The 13158-nt window shown below is 42.8% G+C and overlaps 1 protein-coding gene across 2 annotated transcripts in view; it reads left to right on the top strand.

The window, feature by feature from the left end:
* Positions 1 to 3244: 3244 nt before the first annotated feature.
* Positions 3245 to 13158, top strand: part of plppr1 (phospholipid phosphatase related 1) — a 130395-nt gene continuing 120481 nt past the window's right edge. For both annotated transcript variants that reach the window (XM_041186334.1, XM_041186335.1), the window contains exons 1-2: positions 3245 to 3445; positions 6286 to 6405. In XM_041186334.1, coding sequence (XP_041042268.1) covers positions 6340 to 6405 — 66 coding nt within the window. In that variant the 5' untranslated portion in view covers positions 3245 to 3445; positions 6286 to 6339. The remainder of the gene's footprint in view (positions 3446 to 6285; positions 6406 to 13158) is intronic.

The following is a 13158-nucleotide window of genomic DNA, read 5'->3' as shown; positions in this document are numbered from 1 at the left end:
CCCTTCGCCAGACCCACATTTCACAAGCTGAATGGCGCATACTCTTTACTTTGACATCACCATTGTACCATACTCTTGAGGTGACATCCCCCTGAAGATTCCCCCTGTAGCTCCACACCTCTACCACTAGATGGAGGTTCATGAGCTCCAGGAGTTGCAGATCCCCATACCTCCTCATCCTTAAAGCACTTTGGGAGAAATTGGAGTTCTGCAGGCCACATCATTGGGAATGCAGCGTTATTAACATCTGCCAAAATGGAACACAAACCAATGGCCCAATAATTGCTGGAAAATTAACAGTGACTTCACTGTAATCACTATTACTCATGCATAAAATTTCCAGCAACTTGGAGCGAGGAAGAGATATGATGTGAAATATAAATCGCCACACGTTGTTGAGTGTTTATGCTGCTCCGCCATTAGCTTAGCAAAAGCAAGATAAGCAAATGAGGGAGAAGGGACTAGAAGGTTATATTGATGGAGTTAGATGAGGAAGGACAGGAGGTTCTACGGGAAGGTAAACAGCAACAGAGACTGATTGGGCCGAATGGCCTGTTTCTGTGCTGTATATTCTATGCAACCCCATACAAAAACAAGAGGTCATCATTAGCCTCCCTGTGCAGTTCAATAAATTTCTGTATTTGTGCAGCAAGTAGGAATGAATCTCGCTGTAGCCATTTAGGTCTGGCATTTCACAATGTAAGGACCAATTTAATTACATGATTTATGGGCCTGCAATGTCACTAAAACCTGGAGGCCCAGAAAGAGAGCAATTAAAACTATGGAGTATCACTCTTGCAGGTAATAAATTGTTCCTAGTGGAATAATATTGAATTTAATTTTTTCATAATTTTCCATTCTGTCTCTTTTCTCTCTCTCTCTCTCATAATCCATTATCTCTCTTTAGTTCCCTTTCTGTACCTAATCTGAGTCCAGTCCATTTTTATTGATTCTATTTCCTTTTCTATCATTCCAAAATATTAGACCCAGACACTTCAGGAGTGAAATTAGGAAACAATTCTTCACACAAACCATGGCAGAAGTTTAGAACTCTCTCCCACAACTGGGTAATTGATGCTGGATCAATTTTTTTTTAAAGCTGAGACAGAAATATTTTGTTAGTCGAAGATATTAAGGGATGTGGAGCGAAGGTGGGTATATGGAGTTAGGTTGCAGATCAGCCGTGATCTCAGTAAATGGTGGAATGAGCTCAAGGGGCTTTTAGCCTTCTTCTGCTCCTTATGTTAAAGAGATAGCCTATTGGACCAGACATTTGGAAGGTTATAGATACCCCATTGCCCTAGTGGTGTTATTATCAGCTCACACCACCAGTAACTTTTCGCGCAAAACTAATAGTCTCTGAAGGCTGGTTAATTAACTTGGGGGAGATCGTGGTATAGTGGCAATGTCACTGAGCTAATAGTCTGTTTAAGAGCCCCGGCTAATGCCCTGGGAGCATGGGTTTAAATCCCACCATAGCAGCTGGTGGAATTTAAAAATCTGGATTTTTTTTTAAAAAAAAAGCTGGTCTTAGTAATTGTGACCGTGAAACAATTGTTGTGAAAACTCATCTGGCTCACGAATGTCCTTTAGGGAAGGAAATCTGCTATCCTCACTTGATGAAAGCAAAATACTGCAGATGCTGGAAACCTGAAATAAAAACAGAAAATGCCAGACTTCTGAAGAAAACTTAAATGGACTCAGAATGTTAATTCTGTTTCTCTCTCCACAGATGCTGCCTGACCTGATGAGCTTTTCCAGCATTTTGTTTTTAGTGTGCTGTCCTTACATGGTCCAGCCTGCATGTGACTCCAGACCCACAGCAATGTGGTTGACTCTTAACTGACTTCTGAAATCGCCTAGCAAACCACTCAGTTGATGGGTAACAAATGCTGGACTTGCCAATGACGTCCACATCCCATGAAAGAATAAAGAAAAAAAAATGCAACTCACAGTGCTCGCCATGAGATGGCCTGATCCAGCAAACTCTGGGCTATTCTTTTGGTGCTGCATTTCTCCAGTGCTCAAATTGATGAAGGGTGCCGGAGGTCAGGGGGGTTGGGGACGTTGGAGGTCGGGGGTGGGGGGTGTCAGAGGTCAGGGGCAGGGGGTGTCAGAGGTCAGGGATGAGGGTTGTCAGAGGTCAGGAATAGGGGTGGTCATTGGGGGTGGTGGTGGTGGTGGTGGGGGGTGGGAGGTGGGGGGGAGTCCTGTGGGGTTGGTCTGGATTTTTACAGTAGTTACTCAGAAGTTAGAAGAGGTTTTAATTCTTCTAACTTTTTCAGGGTAACAATTGGTGAAACCATCCAAAGTTTGCGATTTGAACTGCATTTCGGATGGTTCCCAGTGCAGCGCAATTGTCCAGAGGAAGTGTGCACTTCTGGGCAATTGCCATGCAAACCCTTAACTGGGAACTTGCCAGAAGGATTCCACAGCGCCTTTTTCGGGTACCCTCCAAATCCAACACTGGGGAGCTCGGAAGTTATGGCCCATGTTTCTAAATAAATTACAAAGAATAAAATCAGGAATACCAAAATGAATGAAGGAAAAAATCAAGTTGCTTTCTTTTGAAAAGAAAATAAAGATGAACTTGCAGCTCATACAGCACCACACATCACCATACATTAACTGGTAGTTCAACAATTGGGGCCATTAGACTTCATTGCAACTCAAGTTTGTATGTGTGAAAAAGAGGACAAAGCAATGTGTGCAGAGAGCAGATTGTTTTAACATTTGTGTATGTCTAAGAGAAAACATATTCCATTTTGATGTTAGTGTGTGTGTCGGAGAGTAGATTCTGTGTATAGGAGAGATAGAGCAGATTGTTTTAATATTTGTGTGTGCGTGTGTGAGAGAACACATTCTGTTTTGTTATGGTTATGTGTGTGTGGATGGGAGTGCGGATTCTGTGTGTGTTTGTAATAGAGCAGATTCTGATTTAATATTTGTGTGTGTGAGAGAGAGATCATATTCTGTTTTGTTGTGGGTATGTGTGTGTGGATAGGAGTGCAGATTGTGTGTGTGTTTATAAAAGAGCAGTTTCTGATTTAATATTTGTGTGTGTGAGAGAGAACATATTCTGTTTTATTGTGTGTGTGGACAGGAGAGCAGATTCTGCGTGTGTTTATAAGAGAGCAGATATTCTGTTTTAAGCAACTTCTGTGACTGCCTCGTTGGTGATCCCGCCTCCTTTAAAGCCCCTCCAAACAGGAAATGAGACGTGCATGGCAAGGGGTGGCAGCAGAGGGGCAGTTCTGTGGGATGGTGCCGTTGCTGTTCGGGTGATCAACGAGGAGTGAAGACGAGCTGCTGGAGGGACTAAGGCACAGAGGAGGGGAGCCCCCAACCCGGTCGCTGAGCAGCTTCTGGGTTTTGTCCTGATGGTGCGTTCGGTGAGGCAGCAGCTTGGCAGAACGGCACTGGTGAACGAGTGGCACCACCACAGGTAAGAAATAAGCTTGTAGCTCGTTCCCTCTCTCCGCCTGTCGCTTCTTTTGTTTGTAGGGACCAGACATTCTTACAGAAGAGCCAGATTTAGCCACCACTAGTCAGTGGAAGCAGTCTCCGCCGCTCAAACCTCAAATGCTTGGATAAAATCTTATTTCTTTTTCTGCTTTGTATTGAATAATCCAACATTATAGAATCAGCAGGTTCAATATTTTAATAGCATTTGTCACCTACCATTGTTCTAGATTGCAGCGATGGTAGCCTGTCCATTCAGTCCTGCCTTACAAAATTGGTTTAATATTAATGTATAAAAAAATCAATATAAACGGAATAGACCGCATTTATTTTCCTGGGCTAAAGTAGCAGTGTTTTTGCTTTGCGGTTTATGCATGGTTTTGTGGTGTTTGCACATTGAGGTCTCACGGTGTCCCCGGACATCGCATTGTTCGCCTGGGACCATGTTTTTTTTTTGCAAAACCTGCTTTTGTTGTCAAACCCATAAGACAAAGACAACATAATTCCCCCTTTCATGAAAGGGGGTCAACTAACTGTTTAAAGACCTTAATTGTTTTTTTTTAAAGAAACTTTCCGGGAGGCTTAAATGTTTTCTGCTGAAATAAATCTTAAGGTAGCAGTCCTTAATTAAGCAGTCCCCGTCAGTATCTTTTTTGGTGACTACATTGTACAGTTATAATCAAATGCAGAAAACAGGCTGCCTGCCTTTGAATACAGTACTCGGCTGCTTCCTGGTCTCATAGGCACCTCTTCCTTTACTTGTGTAGAAATAAATGTGCGCTCCGGCATAACCTCGATCGACAAGAATCCTCTCAGTGAAGTCTGGAAAATAAGAACTGACAAGGCTGCATCAAATCTGTGTAGTTTGAATCTTGTGCAAAACATGGATTTTGCACGACACGCATTGGCTAGAGAAGTGTAACCAGCCCCAGTGATCGATTCACACTGTCGTGAATTGGGGCCCCCTTCAGTTCAGAGATCCAAGGGGAAGTTACATATGTAACTGGAGTTGACCCGACATCCTTTCCTCTGTTGGTTTCTTAAGGGATTTAAGAAAATGTGTCCCTTCCCCTTCACAGAACGTTTAACACTGGGTGAACCTACAATGTGTGATTTCATTTGAAAGATGAGGCAGCTGTGATGTTGGAATTGAACATTATTGGTTGGATCGCATTGTTTGTAAGAAAATTAATCAATGTGAGAAATTTTAGACAAATAAACTGCTTTTTGAAAAAGAAAAGCAACGAGATGTATTTAATTCTGCCCTGGTTGCATGTAAGAATGGACCACTAAGGAATGCCTTTGTGCATTTAAATGGTGATGTTCACAATGAACTCTCTCATATGTACAGAGAGACTAGCAGTCAATATGTGTTTGTAAAAATAAAACATTTTCAACACTTAAACCTCTTGTGCCCTCCTTCTGCATGTATTTAATGAACAATTTAAGTCCAGGAATTTGCTGTCTTAATGCAATGTGCTCCAGGGTGTATTAGACCCTGTCGCTTTAAATCCAATATCGGTGTTGATATGAAGTGGCACAAATGTAAAGCCCTTTTGATGATTACGCCAACAGCTTGGCCACCGTGGGCTCAAGTTTGTTTTTAGTTCACTTTCAAGGATATCACGTGTTAAAAATCCCTGTCCCCATCTCTTATACTTCATTGGGCTTTCAGGCAAACTGCTCGCGATTACTTTTGACAGTAATTGTAGGATAGCCTGTGTGCGTATGCTTGGGGGAAAAAGGTCGATAGCTCACTTAAGGGGTGGATTTTGCTTATTATGTCAATTTTAGCGATCAACAGACCCAGGATTAAAATAGACAAATTTTGATCTCCAATCATGCCTAATGTTTCACTAAATTTAGTCAACAGAGGAAAATATAGTTCAAGATAATTAGGGGGGTTATTTGCATTTGATAACGAAATGGAAGGGCTTGGGTTTCTCCAGGAGAAACACACTGCTAATAAAAAGGCAGGAGCACATGACTTTTAAACGTGTCTTTTCTGATTCTTATTTTTGTGTTAGTTCTATTAAAGACTGATTGGTTTACTTTTCAACGTTACATTTATTACTGAGGAGACCATGTACTAACACAAGATGAATATGATGCACTTATAATTAAAGGCCAGGTAAACATTTGAGGGAGTAATGAATAGAAAAATATATTGATAGAGTGAAAAGAGAAGAGAAAGACTTGCATTTCTATAGCGCCTTTCATGACCACAGGCTGTCCCAAAGCACTTACACTCAATGAAGCACTTTTGATGTGTAGCCATTGTTGTAATGTAGCAAAAGCTGCAGCCAATGTGCACACATGCAAACAACAATGTGATCATAATGAGCTAATCTGTTTGAGTGATTGGCCAGGGCACAGGGGGTGTAACTCTCCTGCTCTTCTTCAAAACCATACCGTAGGATCTTTTGCATCCACCTGAGAGAGCAGGAGGGGCCTTGGTCTGAAAGACAGCACTGCTGACAGTGCAGAACTCCTTCAGTGCTGTCGTATCAGCCTTAATTTTTGTGCTTAAGTCCTGCAGTGGGACTCAAACCCACAACCTTCTGACTGAGAGGTAAGAGTGCTAGCTATTGAAGCACAGCTGAGGTACAGTTGGATGGGAAGTGGTTCATGTGGAGCATAAACACTAGCATGGACTAGTTGGGCCTGTTTCTGTGCTGGAGACTATGCTATCCAATATAGGAAGTCTGGAGCAGTGTTTCATATAATGCTAATTATTTCTCTTTGATTTGCTAGAGTTAGCACTAACTTGGATTAAAATAGCTAATAGAATGCAGTAGTTAAAATGCAGTTATTGATTTGCAGGTGTGAAGGTCTCTGAAACTCAGCTCCCTCCTGAGAGTGATCTGATGAATCATAATGGCAACGGAAGTGAACAACATTCAGAGGAGTTATTCCATTATTCCATGCTTCATATTTGTAGAGGTAAGGGGGAGACTGCTTGGACAGGACTATTTAAATGCTTGTCTGTCTCTTTCATGTTGTCTAGCTCAGAACAGTTGGAAACACATGGTTCATTTTTAAGTGCGATTCAAGAAAAATCTGAATTAAGAAATTAAAAACAGAAAAGGCTGGAAATGCTCAGCAGGTCAGGAGGCAGCTTTGAAGAGAGAAAACAGAGTTAGAGTTTCAGTTCCATGACCTTTAGTCAGAATGGCTGACAGGGGCTTGGCAGGTAGATGCTGGGAGGATGTTTCCCCCTGGGCTGAACAGTCTAGAACACAAGGTCACAGTGTCAGAATAAGGGGTCAGCCATTCCCGACTGAGGTGAGGAGAAAGTTCTTCAAGCAAAGGGTTGTGAATCTTTTGAATTCTCTTGATGTTCAGTCGTTGAATATATGCAAGACAGAGATCCATAGATTTTTGGGTACCAGAGGAATTAAGGGATATGGGGAGCAGGTGGGAAGTTGGTATTGATGTGGAAGATCAGACATAATCTTACTGAATAGCAGAGCAGGCTTGAATGGCCTACTCCTGCTCTTACTTCTCATGTTCTTACATTTGTCAGTGCTCTTTGACCTGCCCAGGATTTCCAGCATTTTCTGATTTTATTCCAGATTCCCAGCATCAGCAGTATTTCACTTTTGAATTAATGAGTTGAGGAAGACGAGGAGTTTTAAGAGAAAAATTGCAAGTACCTAATAATTAAAAATGTCTGCTTTGATATGGCTAGAATTGTGCGTGCAGGGCACATGCAGTAAAGCCAAAGCTGACCTCGGGGTGTATTCTGGGCCTGTGAAACCTGCAGTTCTAAGATAAAAGCAAAATACTGTGGATGCTGGAAATCTGAAACAAAAACAGAAAGTGCTGGAAGAGAAACACAGATGCTGATAGACCTGCTGAGTTTTTCCAGCGTTTTTTTGTTTCTGAAACCTGCAGCTCGAGAGACGGGTAAAGTGGGAAGAAATGGGAGCAATTTATACTGGAATATATTTTAGGAAACTGTTTCAGAAACATCTAACCCACCAGAGTACCGGAAAAGTGACTACAGGTGGACTGATTAAGAGCGAACAATGCATTTCAATGTTGTTTCAAGACATTGTTGGATTCCCTTTTGTGTTTTTTCCTGCGCATGGGAATTTTGACATTGGGAGACCATTAGTCATCATGGGCGAGATGGAACTGCTCAGGGAGGAAGCTGAAAGAGATCTAGGTGTGTTAGTTGACTCATGAGATTTAGCCATTAACAATGCCAACAGGATATTGTGCCATGAGTTGCTGGACTAGTAATCGAGAGACCCAGGGTAATGTTCTGGGGACCTGGGTTCAAATCCCACCATGGCAGATGGTGGAATTTGAATTCAGTAAAAATCTGGAATCAAAAGTCTAATGATGACCATAAAACCATTGTCAATTGTTGTAAAAACCCATCTGGTTCACTAATGCCCTTTAGGGAAGAAAATCTGCCATCCCTACCTGATCTGTTCTACATGTGACTCCAGACAATGTGGTTGACTCTTAAATGTCCTCTGAGCAACAGCAATTAGGGATGGGCAATAAATGACAGCAATGCCCACATCCCATGAATGAATTTTTAAAAAAATGTTCTGTGTTATAATGCCCGTCAGTAATGCTAATGCTGCATGGTCTTCACCTTGAGAACATCATGTTCCTATTCAGTTGCTTCTAAGAACCTTCCATTTTCCATTTCAATTAGCAATATTAGCTAGAGGAAAGAATACGTGAGCTGGTTTCCCGTTGCCTTCCTCATATATGCTTCACGGAAACACAAGTCCTCCTCTCAAAGGATCCTCTGCTTGTAGGCAGCTGATGTCCCTCAAAGTTCTAGCATTTCCGCCATTACCACTGAAAAGCCACTGCTTCCGCCGTCGGCCATCAGGATTTGTAACCCCGAGCATTGGACTCTTACCTCACAAAAGGGCAGGGACGTCCGCCCCCTCAGGTCGCAAATGACCCAGCTACCCTGTGCAACACACATGAGGGGCCTCCAAAACCCAGAGACAGGGCAACAAAGAGAATGGAGGCTGATACTAGGGGTCAGTGGTTAAGGCTGTGAGCACCAACTTGATACATTACAGAATTAGGAGCAGGAGTAGGCCCCTCAGCCCCTCGAGCCTGCTCTGCCATGCAATAAGATCATGGTTGATCTGAATGTAACGTCAACCCCACACTCTTGTCAACCCCTGATAACCTTTCAACACCAACTCCACCCCCCCCACCCCCCCACCTCATGTTAATCAAGAATCTATCTAGCTCTGCCTTAAAAATATTCAAAGACTCTGCTTACACCGCCTTTTGAGGATGAGAGTTCCAAAGACTCACAACCCTCTGAGAGAAAAAACTTCTCCTCACCTTGGTCTTAAATGAGCGACACCTTATTTTTAAACAACAAAGCTGTTAAAAGGGTTAAATTATAAGGACAAGTGGCATAGACTATAGGCTTGTGTCTCTCCCAGTATAGAAGGTTAAAGGGTGATCTAATTGAGGTGCTTAAGATGATTAATGAAATTAATATTTTAGATCAAGGGAAACTATTTCCATTACAAAAATAAAAATACGTGGAAAAACTCAGTGGGTCTGACAGCATCTGCGGAGAGGAACACAGTTAACATTTCGAGTTAACTATTTCCATTGATGGGGGAGTCCAGAACAAGGGGGCATAACCTTAAAATTAGAACTAGGCCATTCAGCGGTGATATCAGAAAGCACTTCTCCACACAGAAGGTCATGGGCATCAGGAAATCATCCCCCAGGAAGGGATGAGAATTAGGGCTCAGGTTTGTGAAGGGCATAAATAGGATAGAAATCAGGAATTTCAGAGTAGAGAGATACATTAACATTTAGAGCAGGTTGCAATTGATGCCCAGGCACTGGATTAACTTAAGAAAAAATGAAATGGTCCAATGGGAAGCAATGGGGTTGACAGTTTGGAAGGGTGAGATAAAATGGGATGAAGGGGCTTGACGGGGTGGATGCTGAGAGGATGTCTCCCCTTGTGGGAGAGACCAGAACTGAGGGACACAGTTTAAAAATATGGGGTCTCCCATTTAAGACGGAGATGAGGAGAATTTCTTTTCTCTCAGGGGGTCATGAGTCTTTGGAACTCTTCCCCAGAGAGTGGTAGAGGCAGGGTCAATGAATATTTTTAAGGGGGAGGTAGATAGATTCTTGCAAAAGCGTCAAAGGGTATTGAGGGTAGGCAGGATAGTGGCATTGAGGCTATAATCAGATCAGCCATGAACTTATTGAATGGCGGAGCAGGCTTGAGAGGCCGAATGGCCTACTCCTGCTCCTAATTTGTATGTTTGTACGTAGGGGCTTTCTTCAACCTGAACCTGTCTCCATGAAGAGATCTGCAGAATCTTTGCCAGTGTGACTTTTCCAACTGGCAGGTCAAGAAGTGTGAAAGGAGAGCAGCCCCAGTGTGATTCTCTATTTGACTTCATTTCTTTCCCCTCCTTACCCAGGGAAACATTGAGCCCTTACCCCAGGTGGTCCAGTTCTGCTGAGATCAGGATCACTGTGGGGGAGGTGGGGAGTGTGGTGGGGTGCATGGTGTGGGGTGGGTCTTGGCCACAAAATTGCTACGTCAGTGTGGCACTGCCTGTGGTGCCATCTTTCAGAAGAGACATTAAACCGAGGTCCCATCTGTCTCCACAGGTGGATGTGAAAGATGCCATGGCACTATGTCGAGGGAGAGGAAAGGAGTTATCCCTGGTTTCCAATAAATAAAGGTTTCCAAATAAAATGAAAGCCAAATTCTTCTTGGGGTTGTGCTCAGCAGGGTCCAGGAAATGAAGCCTTAATTCGTGGAGATTGCAGGGCAGTCTTGGAGGCTTGGAAAACTCTATGAAAGATGGCTTTAAAAGCGAATTTCAGAGGGCAGAGGGGTAATGGTTGAAACAACAGCCTCCAATAGTGGATCTAATGGAGCATGGGCCATCCATCAATTCAGAGGAAATGGAGTACGGGGCTGGAGAAGAAATTGCAAATAGGCAAAAGGGTGAAGCCAATACAAGAATCCAGGCGGAGGACAGGTCTTGAGGCCTGCTGCCCTGCAGAGGTGGCACAGAATACTCTGGGACAGTAGGGGTGCGATTTGGCACCCTGTGTCTGCCTGCTAGTTTGCTGGGCCAATGTGGGTGGGCTGAGCTGGGATTCTTATTATCCACAGGCATGTGTTAATGAAGGCTAACCTTAAAAAAATGAACCAAGCTGAGCTTTTTTTAGAATTGAATCTTCCATGAGATGTGGGTATGGCTGGCAAGGCCAGCATTTGTCACCCATCTGTAAGTGTCCTTGAACTGAGTGGCTTGCCAGGCCATTTTAGAGGGCAGTTAAGAGTCAACCACATTGCTACGGGTCTGCGGTCACATGTAGGCCAGACCAGGTAAGGATAGCAGATTTCTTTCCCTGAAGGGCACTAGTGAACCAGGCAGGTTTTTACAACAATCAATGATAGTTTCATGGTAACTGTTACTAGCTTTCTATTCCAGATTTATTAACTAACTTTATGCTCTATCAGCTGCCATTTGAACCCATGCCCCCTGAGCATTTGCTAGGGCTTCTAGAATTACTAGTCCTGTGACATTACCATTACACCACTGTCTCCTCCAAGCCAGGAGAGGGACATTATTGGGAAACGGGTGGTGCAATGGGATAGACATTGACTTTCACCTCTAGAAGGCAGTTCAAATCCGTTCTCCTTGCTCTGCTGTTTGTTAAGGCCCCATCTCACCTTCATTTGAACCGCCTGAATCCAGCCTCTAGTGGGCACATAACTTATTTTCCACGCAATTTATTTTCCTTTTCAAGTATTAATCCAATTCACTTTTGGAAGTTACTATTGAATCTGCTTTCACCACCCCTCAGGCAGTGCATTCCAGGTCACAACAACTTGCTGTGTAAAAAAAAATCTAATCTCCCAGCTGGTTTGATGGCCAACTATATTAAGTGTGTGTCCATTGGTTGTCGATAAAAGTTTCTCCTTACTTACTCCATCTGTCATGATTTGAAACACCTCTATTAATTCTCCTGTTCACATTCACTACTCAAAAGAGAACAATCCCAGCTCCTCTAGTCTCTCCACATAACAGAAATTCCTCATCTCTGACATCATTGCCGTAAATCTCTGGAGTCTTCCAGGTTCTGATGTCTTTCACACAGTGTGGTGCCCACAACTGATGATTATTTAGATAAAGTGTTTAGCATCATTTCCTTGCATTGGGTGCTTTTTAGTAGGAATGTTATTGCCCGTTGTACAGACTTTTTCAATTAGCACTCGTCCTGATGTGCCTTGTATGGATGGAGAACTACTTGTGCTCTGTGGGGCATCCCCTCCATTAACACTATTATTCCTAGCTTGGAAAATCTATACCATAATCAGATATAGCACTGTTTCAATTTCACAATTTCTGGATCATCGAGCAAGATAGGAACAGGAGTTGACCATTCAGTCCCTCGATTAGATTGACCTAGATCAGTATTGCCCAGTAGGATTTCAATGCTTGCCAAACTTCTGATGGTCAAGTCACCATCTACTCCAATATACTATATGTACAGCATGCACTGCAGCAACTCCTTTGTCAGCACCTTCCCAACCTGCGACCTGCACCACCTAAAAGGACAGGGGCAACAGATGCATGGGAACATCACCACCTGTAAGTTCCCCTCCAAGCCACACACACACCCTGACTTGGAACTATATCACCGTTCTTTCACTATCGCTGGGTCAAAATCCTTTTACTCCCTCCCTAACAGCACTGTGGGTGTACCTACGCCACAGGGACTGCAGCAGTTCAAGAAGTTGGCTCACCACCACCTTCTCAAGGGACAATTTTGGGATGGGTTAACAAATGCTGGCTTAGCCAGCAATGCCCGCATCCTATAAATGAATTTTAAAAAACATTTGCCACATGATACAAAATATATGCGATGGATCTGGTGAATCTTGTAACATAATGAACAAAGACAGGACTAATGGTGAACTATAATCTACTGCACTGTGACAGCAGCTCTGTCAAAGAATATTTTTAGCAGCGGTTGTGGAGTATCAACTAAAAATATTTCAACAAGCTTCCACTTCCTTCATATCAATTATTCTTAATCTTAATTCTTAATTAAACAATTCCTCATTATCAATTACTTTACAGGAGAAGCTACGGGTTTTTAATATTAAAGATTGTTTCTTCTGCAGAATTTTCTATTTGCTTTTCGCATGGCCGTAGATTGTGTCAGACAGAGTCTAGAACCACGTCCTCAGTGAAATGGACTGCCGCAGGGTCCTAATGTCCAAACGATTGAAATATCTCCCTTGATGAAAAGCACCAATTAGTCACATGTCAGTGGCTAATTTCCCCATGTGTAGCGTGTGTACTGGACAACACTGAATGGGATCATTTTTATTTCATTCATTTATGTGATGTGAGTGTCACTGACACTTCTAATTTAAACCTACCCAAGTTTTTGGTCATCTGTCCAAATGTGTCCTTATGCGGCTCAGTGTCAAATTTTGTCTGATAACATTCCTGTGAAGCAGCTTGGGGTGTTTCACGACATTAGAGGTACAATATAAATGTGATATTATTAACTAACAGTGTTGACAGAAGCTCAATGAATCATCCTGAGGTATCAGAAGTCTTCATTTCAAGTAAGGCAAAACCTCAGATTGTGAATTGCCTTTTTTTTAATTCATTCACGGGATGTGGTTATCACTGG

The sequence above is a fragment of the Carcharodon carcharias genome, chromosome 4 (assembly GCF_017639515.1).
Source record: "Carcharodon carcharias isolate sCarCar2 chromosome 4, sCarCar2.pri, whole genome shotgun sequence".
Lineage (NCBI taxonomy): Eukaryota > Metazoa > Chordata > Chondrichthyes > Lamniformes > Lamnidae > Carcharodon > Carcharodon carcharias.
Note: the sequence above shows the minus strand (reverse complement) of the source record. Positions and strands in the feature narration are given on the sequence as shown.